A 14,616-nucleotide genomic window follows, 5' to 3' on the forward strand; every position below is an offset into this window, starting at 1 on the left:
CACGCAATTGTCAGAGAGCTGGAAGATTGCTCTACCTTGTTCAGAAAGAATGAAACCAGTGGCACAGAAAAGAAAAGGGCTTGGGACATGAGAGGCTTGACTGTAGGGTGGCATGATTACAACCATGAGTACTATCTCCAGGACTTCATTGTATTTGTTATGTACATTGTTTCTGGGTTCTCCAGTTTCTTCCCATCTCACAAAAAGATGCTAGTGGGTTAATAGGCTGTTTAAAAAAAAAATTGGTTAACTTTAACACTTACTGGCAAAATGCAAGGTAACTGATGGATAAGAAACTGAAAGGATGGGAGCAAATTACCATCAGACCTGCTGAGTTCCTCCAGCAGGTTGTTGTGAGAAAAGGAATAGAATTAACAATATTGCTCCCCTGAGTTGGCTTCCAGCTGATGAACTAAATTGTGGTCTCCTGCGTTGTTTAATATTCCACTCTTGTCTGATAACAAGCTTAAAAGTATTCAATGATCCTTGCTTTCACTGCATTCGAGGAAAAGTTCCGAAGAATCAAAAACCACATACAGCAAAACATGGTTTACTGTTTGGTGTTCAACACTATCAGCCCCTCAGTACTAATCAACAAGGTTCAAAATCTGGGCTGCTATACCTCCTCCTGCAGCTGGATCTTTGACTTCCTCATCAGACTGTAGTCAGTGCAGGTTATTGATAACATTTTGCTGACAACCAACATAAGCTACACCTTAAAGGTGTGTACTTGGCTCATTGTTTTTCACAGTGGGTGGAAGCAGATACAATAAGGTCTTTAAGAGCCTCTTAGATGGTACATGGATCTTAGAAAAATAGAGGGCTATAGACTAAGGAAATTCTAGGCAGCTTCTAGAGTAGGTTACATGGTCAGCACAACATTGGTGGGCGAAGGGCCTGTAATGTGCTGTAGACTCATGTTCATTGCTCTCGCTAAGGCTAGGCATAGCTCAAGTGTCATCTATAAAGTTTCAAATGGCAATGAGGAAGTGTAGAGGATGACTGAGAAGCGCTGCAGCAAGAACCTTGTCAAGTTCAAAGTGGTGGAGTTTAGGGAGTGAAAATTGGGAGAACGCATCAGACCTCATTGAGGGGTTAGTAGTGGAAATAGTAGCTTCAAGTTCCTGGGTATCAGCATCCTGGAATGATACATTAATGCCTGAAACATTGATGAAATTATGAAAAAAAAACATGCCACTGCCTCTACATCATTAGAAACTTGAAATTTTGTATGTTGCCAAAGAGATTTCTACTAATGTACCATGGAAAGCGTTCTTACCGTCACATCACTGGTACAGAGGCTCCACTGTGTAGGATTGAAAGAGAGTGGTAGGGATTGTAGATGCAGCCAACCCTCAATGGCACAACCAGACCCACTAACGATACCTTAAAGAGGTGGTGCCTCAAGAAGGTGAGGGACATCATCAAGGACTGTCATGATATAGGACATGCCTTTTCACATTTCCATTTGTAGGAGCTTGAAGTATTCTGCTCAATGATTCAGAAACAGCTTACTACCCTCTGGCATTAGATTTCAAAGTGACCCGTAAGCACTACATCAGTTTGTCTTACATTATTTTTGTAACAACAATTTCTGTCTTGTGCTGCCTCTAATCAACAAATTTAATGATGTCAGTGATAATAAATCTGATCTGATTCTGAACAGTAAATCCAAAAAAAAACTAGAAAATGGGCAGCATCTCCAGAAACAGCACTTTGGTCTCTTCGAGGTCTTAGTTCTAATAATCTGTATTAAAGCCTCTGACTATCTACACAATCAATGCCTCATCCTATACACCTCTATCAGGTCACCTCTCATCCTCGTGTCACTCCAGGGAGAAAAGGCCGAGTTCACTCAACCTATTCTCATAAAGCATGCTCTCCATCCAGGCAACATCCTTGTAAATCTCCTCTGCACCCTTTCTATGGTTTCCACATCCTTCCTGTAGTGAGGTGATCAGAACTGAGCACAGTACTCCAAGTGGGGTCTGACCAGGGTCCTATATAGCTGCAACATTACTTCTTGCCTCCTAAACTCAGTCCCACGATTGATGAAGGCCAATGCACTATATGCCTTCTTAACCACAGAGTCAACCTGCGCAGCTGCTTTGAGCATCCTATGGACTGAGACCCTATGATCCCTCTGATCCTCCACACTGCCAAGAGTCTTGCCATTAATACTATATTCTGCCATTATATTTGACCTACCACCTCACATTTAACTGTGTTGAACTCCATCTGCCACTTCTCAGCCCAGTTTTGCATTCTATCGATGCCCTGCTGTAACCTCTGACAGCTCTCTACAACACCAACTTATGTGTCATCAGCAAATTTACTAACCCATCCCTCCAATTCTTCATCCAGGTCATGAAGAGTAGGGGTCAGAGAACAGATTCCTAAGTCACACCACTGGTCACCAACCTCCATGCAGAATGTGACCTGTCTACAGCCACTCTTTGCCTGTGGGCAAGCCAGTTCTGGATCCCTTGGATCCCATGCCTCTTTACTTTCTCAATAAGCCTTGCATGGGGGACCTTATCAAATACTTCGCTGAAATCCATTGTTATGAATGTACCACAGCTCTGAGGGGCCGAAGGGTGCGGGGTAGCCCCCTCCTTTGTGAGAATCGCAAGATCATTGTTGGGTTGGGTCAAGGGGCCCAGGAAATGAGAGAGACACACGTGCAGAATGTCTCGTTTCCCCGGCGATGTAAAGCTACGGGACATGGCCATTGTCTCCAGAAGGCAAAGTTGGGGATTGGAGACTATGCTACGTGAATGCCCTCAGGCAAAGTGGACTGGTTGAGGGAGAGATTGCATCACCCCCAACCTGAATGACATCTACGACCCTGCGAGTCAGGATAAAAGAGGGTCTGTAGGAACAGCCCCTCAGACGCACCAGAAGAAACGTTAAGCGACCACGTAATAGCAGGAAGTCATCTGAAGGAGCCACGTGCATTCAGTTCCGTTGCTGGAACTGGTGGCTGGAACCACGGGAAACTGCTTTTAGCTAACAACGGGGAAACCCACTCCCCCCGACTCAACGGTTTGGCCTCATAAAAGACCTGGGCAAGTTTAAAACGCCTCTCTCTTAAACCCAAAACGCTGCAGCTTGAACGAACTAACAGTGACTGTTATATTTCCATCGGACGATACATTATCCCCTAGTCAATGATAGAGCTATTTCTTATTGATTCTTATTATACCCGCGCTCTTAGATTTAGTATTGGCGACGTATATTATCTGTATGTTTGCATTAATCTTATTTTTGTGCCCCTTTATCAATAAATACTTTTAAAAATAGTACCATCAAACTTCAACGGACCTCTCGATCTTCGCTGGTAAGTGACCCAGTTACGGGGTTTCGTAACAAAATTGGGGTTCTCGTCTCGGGATTTGACACCATATTGGGAGGCCAGTGAATCGGGCTTGTAAGTCCAAACTTGGATCTGGTTACACGGGAAACCAGCAAAGATGGGTGTGGGTGAATTTATAGAAAACCTGACTCTGGAGGCAGCTGAGAGAGAGAAAGAGAGGGAAAGGGCCGAGAGAGAGAAAGAGAGGGAGCGTGTGCTCCAGCTAAAGGAGTTAGAGGTGAAACGGGAGCAGGAAAGAGCTGAGAAACAAAGAGAGCATGAACTTCGGTTAAAACAGCTGGAAGCAGCTGAGAAAGAGAAAGAAAGAGCTGAGAAGGAGAGGGAGGCAGAAAAAGAGAGGAAATATGACTTGGAGATGGAGAAGTTACGGCAAGAGCCATGAGTTCCAGGGTCAGACCGAGAGGAGCAGTTCAATGTTAGTTGAGAGTTGAGGTTAGTACCTTCATTGGAGGAGATGGATGTTGATAGTTACTTCCTGCTTTTTGAAAAGGTGGCAGTGAATCAAAAGTGGCCCAGAGGTCAGTGGATGGCGCTGTTACAAAGTGTGTTAAAGGAGAAGGCACAGCGGGCATATACGGCGTTGTCCATGGAGGAGGAAGAGGAGGAGAGTTATGACAAAGTAAAGGTGGCCATTCTCCGGAGTTATGAGCTAGTATCTGAGGCGTATAGACAAAAGTTTATAAATTTAAAGAAAGGGTGGAATCAGACGTACACTGAGTTTGCCTATGAAAAGGGTGTGCTCTTGGACCATTGGTGCACAGCAGAGATAGTGGCAGAGGATTCTGGGCGTCTCAGGGAGTTAATTCTGATTGAGGAATTTAAAGGTTGTGTTTCGGAGGATATCCGGATGTATTTGAATGAGAAGCCGAATAAGTCCATCTCAGAATTTGCTAGGTTCGTAGATGAATATGCCCTAACCCACAAGACAACGTTTTCCTCGAATAAAAGTTCCCAGAGAGACCGTGAGAATGATTGAGAAAGTCTGCTGGCTGAGGCAGAGGTCCCGCCGGAAGCTAGTGGTAAGGTTGAGAGGGAAAGGCCAGACGGCCAGAGATTCCCGGGCTTGACCTGTTTTAATTGTGGAAGGGGGGGGGGCATATTGCATCTCGGTGCTTTGCTCCGAGGAAAGAGTCAGGAAAAGGGAAAGCAGCAGTCCCTATCAGATGTGCCGTGGTAATCAGTAAATCGACAAGAGAGCCCCTGGTAGACAGAGTACGAGAAGGGTCTGAGACTTGTCTGTCACACGGAACCGTTTCTGTGAGGGAGGGAGACACACCAGTTCCCGTACGGATCTGGAAAGACACGGGGGCTGAGCTGTCGTTGATCAGCAGTAAGGTACTAGAGTTTGGTCGCAAGATGAGAATGGTAGCTGTGAAGGGAATAAGTAAAGGGACAGAAATGGTGCCCTTACATAAGGTCATTATGGACCAGTTGAAATAGGGGTGCAATCAGAATTCCCGAGAACTGACGCGGATGTCCTTCTCGGTAACGATTTAGCCGGTGGTAAGGTTTGGGCAGCAATGATGCAGACCCGCCGGCCGGTGAGTGCTGTGGCCCTGCCCCTAGATTCCAAGATCTATCCCACATGCGCGGTCACTCGCAGCATGTCGAGAGAGGCAGCTGAGAATGAGAGCAGTTTAAATCTGGCCAGTTTTGGTTTGGCCGAGACGTTTCTACCGACCCTGTACCACGAGGGTTTAGAGGGTGTAAAATGAAGAGTAGTAAAGTGAAAGAGGGTAAGGGAGAGGAGGTAGATCTGCCCTTAGCGAGGAGAAAGGTCCTAGAGGCAGAAAATAAAGATGAGGAACCGATAGAGCGATTAAGAGGTCCAGAGTTGGACAGGGATGATCTGTCTGGTTTGCCAGAACTGTTTGAAGAAGTTGAAAATTCTAAAGGTGTTCCCGATAATGAAATGAAGGCAGCCCTAGATGAAAAGGGTGCCCTTGCCTTGAAGAAGTCTGCTGGGTTGGCAGATGAGGTTGTTTCAGCCCACGGGGTTGAGTTCACTCCAGAAGGGAGTTGCCCAGAGAGTAACTGGGAGGATCGGGGGAACCTAGAATTTGAAAAGGGTGCGGGTATTGAAAGCCTGGAAGAGGCCAATGTCCCATTTGAGTGTGTCCAAGATGGGGATGCACGTGGTACTGAACCTAGTAACGGAGCTCAGAAAAAGTCTGCGGTATTTGATTCAGTGGAACGAGACGGCCGTCCTTGTGAGTCAGATAGACTTGGTTCAGTGAAGAAAGGGTTAACCTTGGTAATAGTGGGAAGTGAGAGTTCCCAGGTGTTTGTGCTCAAAGGTGTGTTAAAAGTTAATGCGGAGTTCAAAAATGGGGAGATAAATATCATTATTGAAGGAAACGGGAAATCTGTAGTTCCCAAATCGAATGAAGAAATTTTAAACCCTGCAGATCGCTTACAGATTAAGCTGGGAGATGACGGGGCCCCCCACGCTATTGTTATTCCAGAGTGTGGTGTGAAAAGGCAGCATTTGAAATGCTGCTTGAGCAAAGAGTTCGAACTGAAAACACATAGCCTGACGGGTCCTGACGAGAGGGCTAGCCACCCATGTAAAATTAATGAGTTGGGTGGAAATTCAGAAGATGGTCTAAGTTTGGGACACGGTGTTGATAAAATAATTCCTATAGAAAAGGCGGGCGAGGGTTTATCTCGCCACGTTACCCAAGCTCCCCACGTGGGAACTCACCGGAAAAGAGGCGACGGTTAATGGGGACGCCACTTTTAAATAGCAAAGCCGGTTGTACTGGATTTCGACAAAGCCTGTGAATAATAAAGACAACCCCCTGGAAGCCTGCCTGTTAAGTTGGAAAATGACCGAAAGATTAGTATTTACATAAACTTTTGTAGATGCACGTAAGCTAAGATCACACCTCCTTAGTTTTGTTGCTAAAGAAAAGAAATAAAAATAGGTGGTTATTAAATTGAAGTCTGATGCTACAAGACTTTAGTAAGGTACAAGATGTTAAGATATTAAAGAAAGTGACACTGTAATCGTTAACTGTTTAGATGCTGAATTGAATGTATAACTGTATTACTCTGTTGTAAAAAAAAACACTTTTGTATTGTGTTAGATTCTAAAACCCTGTAAGACTCTATACTACTTCGTTTTCAACGCTGGTGAAAACGCTTTGAAGAAAGGGGGTGTTATGAATGTACCACAGCTCTGAGGGGCCGAAGGGTGCGGGGTAGCCCCCTTTTTTGTGAGAATCGCAAGATCATTGTTGGGTTGGGTCAAGGGGCCCAGGAAATGAGAGAGAGACGTGCAGAATGTCTCTTTTCCCCGGCGATGTAAAGTTACGGGACATGCCATTGTCTCCGGAAGGCGAAGTTATGGATTGGAGACTATGCTACATGAATGCCCTCAGGCAAAGTGGGCTGGTTGAGGGAGAGATTGCATCACCCCCAACCTGATTGACATCTATGACCCTGCGAGTCAGGATAAAAGAGGGTCTGTAGGAACAGCCCCTCAGACGCACCAGAAGAAACATTAAGTGACCACGTAATAGCAGGAAGTCATCTGAAGGAGCCACGTGCATTCAGTTCCGTTGCTGGAACTGGTGGCTGGAACCACGGAAAACGGCTTTTAGCTAACAACGGGGAAACCCACTCCCACGACACAACAGTTTGGCCTCATAAAAGACCTGGGCAAGTTTAAAACGCCTCTCTCTTAAACCCAAAATGCTGCAGCTTGAACGAACTAACAGTGATTGTTATATTTCCATCAGACAATACATTATCCCCTAGACAACGATAGAGCTATTTCTTATTGATTCTTATTATACCCGCGCTCTTAGATTTAGTATTGGCAACCTATATTATCTGTATGTTTGCATTAAACTTATTTTTGTGCCCCTTTATCAATAAGTACTTTTAAATAGTACCATCAGACTTCAACGGACCTCTCTAGCTTTGCTGGTAAGTGACCCAGTTACGGGGTTTCGTAACACCATATTAGTGTATATGGTATATACATATGAGTATAGCTACCTTCATCAATGAGTTTAGTTACATCCTCAAAAAATTCAGTCAGGCTCGTAAAGCGCAACCTGCCTTTGACAAAGCCATGCTGACTACTCTTAATTATATTATGCCTCTCAGGATCTTCTCCATCAACTTACCAACCACTGAAGTAAGACTCACTGGTCTATAATTTCCTGGGCTATCTCTACTCCCTGTCTTGAATAAGGAAACAACATCCACAACCCTCCAGAACCCCTCCCATCCCCATTGATGATGCAAAGATGCCAGAGGCTCAGCAATCTCCTCCCTCGCCTCCCACAGCAGCCTGGGGTACATCTCGTCTGGTCCCAGTGACTTATCCAACTGGCTCCAGCACATCCTCTTCCTTAATATCTACATTCTCAAGCTTTTCAGTCTGCTATAAGTCATCCCTACAATCACCAAGATCCTTTTCCTTAGTGAATACTGGTATCTCCTCAGGTTCCATGCACTTTTCCACTGTTACACTTGATAGGTCCTATCTTCTCATGTCTTATCCTCTTTCTCTTCTCATACTTGTAGAATGCCTTGGGGTTTTCCTTAATCCTGCTCGCCAAGGCCTTCTCATTTCAAGTGCTATTATTGTGACAGGGGTCATGACAGAAAAATGCCAGGTTGATTGATAGCCTTATTGGGTTGTCAAACAAGTCAAAACCACAGTATTTTTTGGAGTACTTGGAGCTATGATGTGGTGGCCATTACAGAGACTTGGATGGTTCAGGGACAGGAATGGTTACTTCACGTGCCGGGTTTTAGATGTTTCAGAAAGGACAGGGAGGGAGGAAAAAGAGGTGAGGGTGTGGCACTGTTGATCAGAGGTAGGGTCATGGCTGCAGAAAAGGTGGACGCCATGGAGGGATTGTCTACGGAGTCTCTGTGGTGGAGGTTAGGAACAGGAAGGGGTCAATAACTTTACCAGGTGCTTTTTATAGGTCGCCCAACAGGAACAGGGATATCGAGGAGCAGATAGGGAAACATCCTGGAAAGGTGTAATAATAACAGAGTTGTGGTGATGGGAGATTTTAATTTCCCAAATATCAATTGGCATTGCCCTAGAGCAAGGGGTTTGGATGGGGTGGAGTTTGTTCGGTGCGTGCAGGAAGGTTTCTTGACACAATATGTAGATAAGCCTACAAGAGGAGAGGCTATACTTCAAGTCAAGTCAACTTGTATTGTCATTTCGACCATAATTGTTGGTACAGTGCATAGTAAAAATGAGACAACGTTTTTCAGGACCATGGTGTTACATCACACAGTACAAAAACTAGACTGAACTACGTAATAAAAAAAAGAGAAAGCTACACTAGACTACAGACCTACACTGGACTGCATAAAGTGCACAAAAACAGTGCAGGCATTACAATAAATAATAAACAGGACATTAGGGCAAGGTGTCAGTCCAGGCTTCGGGTATTGAGGAGTCTGATAGCTTGGGGGAAGAAACTGTTACATAGTCTGGTTGTGAGAGCCTGAATGCTTTGGAGCCTTTTCCCAGACGGCAGGAGGGAGAAGAGATTGTATGAGCGGTACATGGGGTCCTTTGTAATGCTGTACCCATTGTGGATGCAGCGTGTAGTGTAAATGTCGATGATGGCAGGAAGAGAGACCCCGATGATCTTCTCAGCTGACCTCACTATCTGCTGCAGGGTCTTGCGATCTGAGATGGTGCTATTTCCGAACCAGACAGTGATGCAGTTGCTCAGGATGCTCTCAATACAACCCCTGTAGAATGTGATGCAGATGGGGAGTGGGAGATGGACTTTCCTCAGCCTTCACAAAAAGTAGAGACGTTGCTGGGCTTTCTTTGCTATGGAGCTGGTGTTGAGGGACCAGGTGAGACTTAATTTGGTATTGGGAAATGAACCTGGTCAGGTGTCAGGTCTCTCAGTGGGAGAGCATTTTGGAGATATTGATCATAATTCTATCTCCTTTACAATAGCATTGGAGAGGGATAGAAACAGACAAGTTAGAAAAGCGTTTAATTGGAGTAAGGGGAATTATGAGGCTATCAGGCAGGTAATGGAAACATGTTCTCAGGGAAAACTACGATAGAAATGTGGCAAATGCTCAGGGGATATTTGTGTGGTGTTCTGCATAGGTACGTTCCAATGAGACAGTGAAGTTATGGTAGAGTACAGGAACCGTAGTGTACAAAGGCTGTAATAAATCTAGTCAAGAAGAAAAGCTTACAAGGTTCAGAGAGCTAGGTAATGTTAGAGATCTAGAAGATTATAAGGCTAATAGGAAGGAGCTTAAGAAGGAAATTAGGAGAGCCAGCAGGGGCCATGAGAAGGCCTTGGTGGACAGGATTAAGGAAAACCCCAAGGCATTCTACAAGTATGTGAGGAGTAAGAGGGTAAAACATGAAAGAATAGGACCTATCAAATGTGACAGTGGGAAAGTGTATATGGAACCGGAGGAAATGGCAGAGGTGCTTAATGAATACTTTACTTCAGTATTCACTATGGAAAAGGAACTTGGTGATTGTAGTGATGACTTGCAGCAGACTGAAAAACTTGAGCATGTAGATATTAAGAAAGAGGATGAGCTGGAGCTTTTAGTAAGCATTAAGTTGGTTAAGTCGCCAGGACCAGATGAGATGTACCCCGGGCTACGGTGGGAGGTGAGGGAGGAAATTGCTGAGCCTCTGGCGATGATCTTTGCATCATCAATGGGGATGGGAGAGGTTCCGAAGGATTGGAGGGTTGCAGATGTTATTCCTTTATTCAAGAAAGGGAGTAGAGATAGCCCAGGAAATTATAGACCAGTGAGTCTTACCTCAGTGGTTGGTAAGTTGATGGAGAAGATCCTGAGAGGATCTATGAACATTTGAATAGGTATGATATGATTAGGAGTAGTCAGCAAGGCTTTGTCAAGGGCAGATTGTGCCTTACGAGCCTGATTGAATTTTTTGAGGATGTGACTAAACACATGATGAAGGAAGAGCAGTAGATGTAGTGTATATGGATTTCAGCAAGGCATTTGATAAAGTTACCCCATGCAAGGCTTATTCAGAGAGTAAGTAGGCATGGGATCCAAAGGGACCTTGCTTTGTGGATCAGAACTGGCTTGCCCACAGAAGGCAAGGAGTGGTTGTAGACGGGTCATATTCTGCATGGAGGTCAGTGACCAGTGGTGTGCCTCAGGGATCTGTTTTGGGACCCCTTCTCTAAGCGACTTTTATAAATGAGCTGGATGAGGAAGTGGAGGGATGGGTTATTAAGTTTGCTGATGACACAAAGGTTGGAGGTGTGGATAGTGTGGAGGGCTGTGAGATGTTACAGCGGGACATTGATGGGATGCAAAACTGGGCTGAGAAGTGGCAGATGGAGTTCAACCCAGATAAGTGTGAAGTGTTTCATTCTGGTAGGTCAAAAATGCTGGCAGAATATGGTATTAATGGTAAGACTCTTTGCAGTGTGAAGGATCAGAGGGATCTTGAGGTCCGAGTCCATAGGACCCTCAAAGCAGCAGCGCAGGTTGACTCTGTGCTTAAGAAGGCATACGGTGTATTGGCCTTCATCAATCGTGGAATTGAATTTAGGTGTGGAGAGGTAATGTTGCAGCTACATAGGGCCTTGGTCAGACCCCACTTGGAGTACTGTGCTCAGTTCTGGTCACGTCACTACAGGATGGATGTGGAAGCCATTGAAAGGGTGCAGAAGAGATTTTCAAGGATGTTGCCTGGATTGGGGAGCATGCCTTATGAGATTAGGTTGAGTGAACTCAGCCTTTCCTCCTTGGTGCGACAAAGGATGAGGGGTGACCTGATAGAGGTGTATAAGATGATGAGAGGCATTGATCACGTGGATAGTCAGAGGCTTTTTCCCAGGGCTGAAATGGTTGCCACAAGAGGACGCAGGTTTAAGGTGCTAGGGAGTAGGTACAGAGGAGATGTCAGGGGTAAGTTTTTTTTATTCAGACTGGTGAGTGCATGGAATGGGTTGCCAGTAACAGTGGTGGAGGCGGATACGATGGTGTCTTTTAAGAGACTTTTGGATAGGTACATGGAGCTTAGAAAAATAGAGGGCTGTAGGTAAACCTAGTAATTTCTAAGGTAGGGACATGTTCGACACAATTTTGTTGGCCGAAGGGCCTGTACTGTGCTGTAGGTTTTCTATGTTTGTATTCATCAATGGCCACTGGAAAGTCACAATGTCAGTGCTAAATTATACGTGTCCTTGTGTATTCAATTGGATAATCCCAAAGTTACCCAGGAAACCTTCAAGACATGAATGCACTGTACAGTAATGTGGTTTACCACAGTGACTCAATGGGCTGAATTACCATTGCTTGAACAATGTGGACCGAAATTAACACATGCATGATTATAAAGGGCGGGCCAGTGTCTTGGAAAGCTTGCTTTTTTGTGCAATCTTGACGGCATATATATGGTCAGCACATCAAGTATCGGGCAAACGAAAGGTGAAAGGGTTTGTGAACAACAAGTTAAGGGCAAACTAGATCATTTTCCAGCTTGTTCAATTCTGAGAATGTAATTTGCAAGGAAAATGGGAATACCAAAAGGCTATCTTTGATTAAAAACAGTTCAGGAATCCCTGCTCTACACATTACAGTTCTCATCAATTCTCAATATAATTTATGTTACCTCCTTATAGTACTAAGTTCTTTTTGCAGCACGCAATGACATTTTATTGAGTGTCTTAATTAGTATTATGGAATGATGTGGCACACATATAGGCCTTTCATAAGGCCGTTGATTGTCTAAAGAACTTTTCCTGGGTGTTTTGTTATATTTAGCAACAAATTCTGGTATTCCTTTTTAATAAATAGGAAGGTACCGGGCGTTTGTCGTCTCTGATCTTTGACCTGGAATATTAAACATTTCCCTTTCACAGCCACTGCCTGCCCTGTTGAGCTGGTTTTTTTCTTTCAGGATTTCGGAATCAAACATCTTCGTTCATTGTCTGTAGGTCTTTCGCCTATTGTCTTCCCCACCCCCACCACCTTTATGGACAAAGTGCCGAGCCATTCTGACTTTGCACCAACATTGGCCGCGGAGAGAAGGCCGGCCTGCCTCTCGTTATCCTGAGGATAACAAATGATACCCTCTCCATTATCCTGAGGATAGATACCAGATGATTTTTTTAAAAAAACACTTGAAGAACTGATAACGATTCCGTATCACCTGATATGTCCTGCGAGAGCCCATCCCCAAGAAAGTCGCGGCTTTAATCAACAGAGCAATAGCAGCCATTTGCTAAAGAAAAGTCGTCCGGTTCAAGGGTCGCCATCGCCTATGTCATCTCCGGTTGTGCAGCAGCCATTTTATCTTTCCGAGGAACCTTTCCCGCTCCCTACGGCCGAAACCAACCAACGTTTAATAAATAAAATTTCTGAACAATTTTTAGCTTAAAAATATTATTTGTTTTTAAACGTAAACCGGGGAGGCCTCGTCCGCAGCCGGCCTGTCCGCAGGGGCAGTGACATGTCGAACGAGGAGAGTTACAAAGCGATCATCCGGTACCTGACCAACGAGAAGGAACCTTATGCGCCGGGGACCGAGGGCAACGTCAAGAGGAAGATCCGCAAGGCCGCCGCCTGCTACGTGGTGCGGCGCGGAACCCTGTACTACCAGAAGAAGCGCAAGGACCGCGACGAGTTCGATGAGCTGGAGGTAGTGCTGGAGGCCAACACTCGCCGGGAGCTGATAGCCTCGTTCCACGAGAGCGCCGAGGGCATCCACTTCACCCGGGACCAGACCTGGAGGAACATCTCGCAGAGCTACTGGTGGAGAGGTAGGGAGACGCCGGGAGGAATACGGAGGGAGAACGGTTTACGGGGCTTCTGCTTCACCCTGGACTGGAGACATGACCGGAAGTTACTTTGGGGAGGATAGTGAGAGGGGCAACCGCATGTGAGAGGAGGAGGAGGAGTGAGGAAATTGGAGTGCACTTCCCTCAGGACCTGCCGTGGAGTATAATTTGGCACAGCTGCTGGTTAGGAATTGGAAGTAGGGAGCGGGAAAGAAGGGAGGAAACGTGGAAGGAGGATGGTTATGGGTTTTTTTTTGCTTCACCCTGAATCAGTCGCCAAGTTATTTTGAGGTGTTGGGGCGGTCTTTTTTGCGGGGAGTGCTGGTGGCTGATCACAAGTGGGCGTCGACTTCACTCGAGACTAGAGTGGAAAAACATCCTTTGAAGCATCTCACACAAAATGCTGGTGGAACATAGGTCAGGCAGCATCTATAGGCAGAAGCACGATCGACGTTTCGGGCCGAGACCCTTCGTCAGGATGTCTGACCTGCTGCGTTCCACCAGCATCTGCAGATTTCCTCGTGTTTGCGATTTGAAGCACCTGTTGGAAGGCGGGTGTTGAAGGCATCAAGAAGCTCTGAAGAATGGGCGGTGTTTGGGCGGGGGAGTGAACAGTATCAGAACTGGAGGAAAGTTATGGAATAGTGCGTGGAGGAGTGAGAAAACAGGGATCGGTAAAGTGGAGGGAGATAAGAAAATGGGGAAAAAACAAGAGGGTCTACTTAGAATACAACTTGCTTTTAGAACGTTACCCTGCGAAGTAATTGGTGAAGAAATGTGAAGAGTGTGATCCTTTTCGTTAGCGATCGAGTGACTTGGGTGTGTGGTTCATTTGGTGGAGCGGTGAAGGGAGAGGAGACTGCTGATAAGTAGGCGGTGACAGTAAATGGAGTCGATAAATGTTATGAAGATCAGTAATGGGTATTCTTATCAGTGACAGTCAACATCAAAAAAGTCTTTTTAAAGGTGTTTTGAGAGTGAATCGATTGGCGTTTGATACTAAGAGAAGCAATGGTATTTGGAAGTGTTTGATTTTTTTTTCCTCCCATAACCTTAGCACTGAAGTTTTACCAGAGTCTCTTGTCTATTATAAAAGCAGGTCAGGCGTTATCAATGGTGTGGGAAACAGGGGTAACACTTCAGGCCACTGACTTTTAATTAAAGGCAGGAAAATTCAGAAATCTAGCATTCTTGTGGAGAAGTGAAGGGGTGGGGAGAACAGAGGGGTTAACTGAGACGTGGTGAGGAAAGCTTGTTAACTGGAGGAGATGCAAGTGGAAGGGCATGTATGAGAACAAAGGGAGAATGCCTGTAGTGTGAGCTATGTGTCATTGCAGTTGCTGGAAGTCTGATGTAAGTGAGAATGCTGGAAATAGTGAGCAGCTTGGGTAGTATCAGTAGCGAAGAAGAAAAATCTGTCCAGTTCTGATGCAAACATTTGAATCT

The 14,616-nt window shown here is 45.3% G+C and overlaps 2 protein-coding genes across 2 annotated transcripts in view; one reads left to right on the forward strand and one right to left on the reverse strand.

Annotated features, from left to right (window-relative positions):
* The window catches only part of cep97 (centrosomal protein 97), a 92,080-nt gene extending 79,429 nt beyond the window's left edge, over positions 1 to 12,651 (reverse strand). Inside the window, exon 1 of the mRNA XM_059968554.1 lies at positions 12,543 to 12,651. The gene's annotated coding sequence lies outside the window, so the exon portion shown is untranslated. The remainder of the gene's footprint in view (positions 1 to 12,542) is intronic.
* Positions 12,652 to 12,700: 49 nt separating this feature from the next.
* zbtb11 (zinc finger and BTB domain containing 11) overlaps positions 12,701 to 14,616 on the forward strand; it is a 33,934-nt gene continuing 32,018 nt past the window's right edge. Inside the window, exon 1 of the mRNA XM_059968551.1 lies at positions 12,701 to 13,152. Within this exon, the coding sequence (XP_059824534.1) occupies positions 12,843 to 13,152 (310 nt within the window). The 5' untranslated portion in view covers positions 12,701 to 12,842. The remainder of the gene's footprint in view (positions 13,153 to 14,616) is intronic.

This window comes from Hypanus sabinus, chromosome 4 (genome assembly GCF_030144855.1).
Source record: "Hypanus sabinus isolate sHypSab1 chromosome 4, sHypSab1.hap1, whole genome shotgun sequence".
NCBI lineage: Eukaryota > Metazoa > Chordata > Chondrichthyes > Myliobatiformes > Dasyatidae > Hypanus > Hypanus sabinus.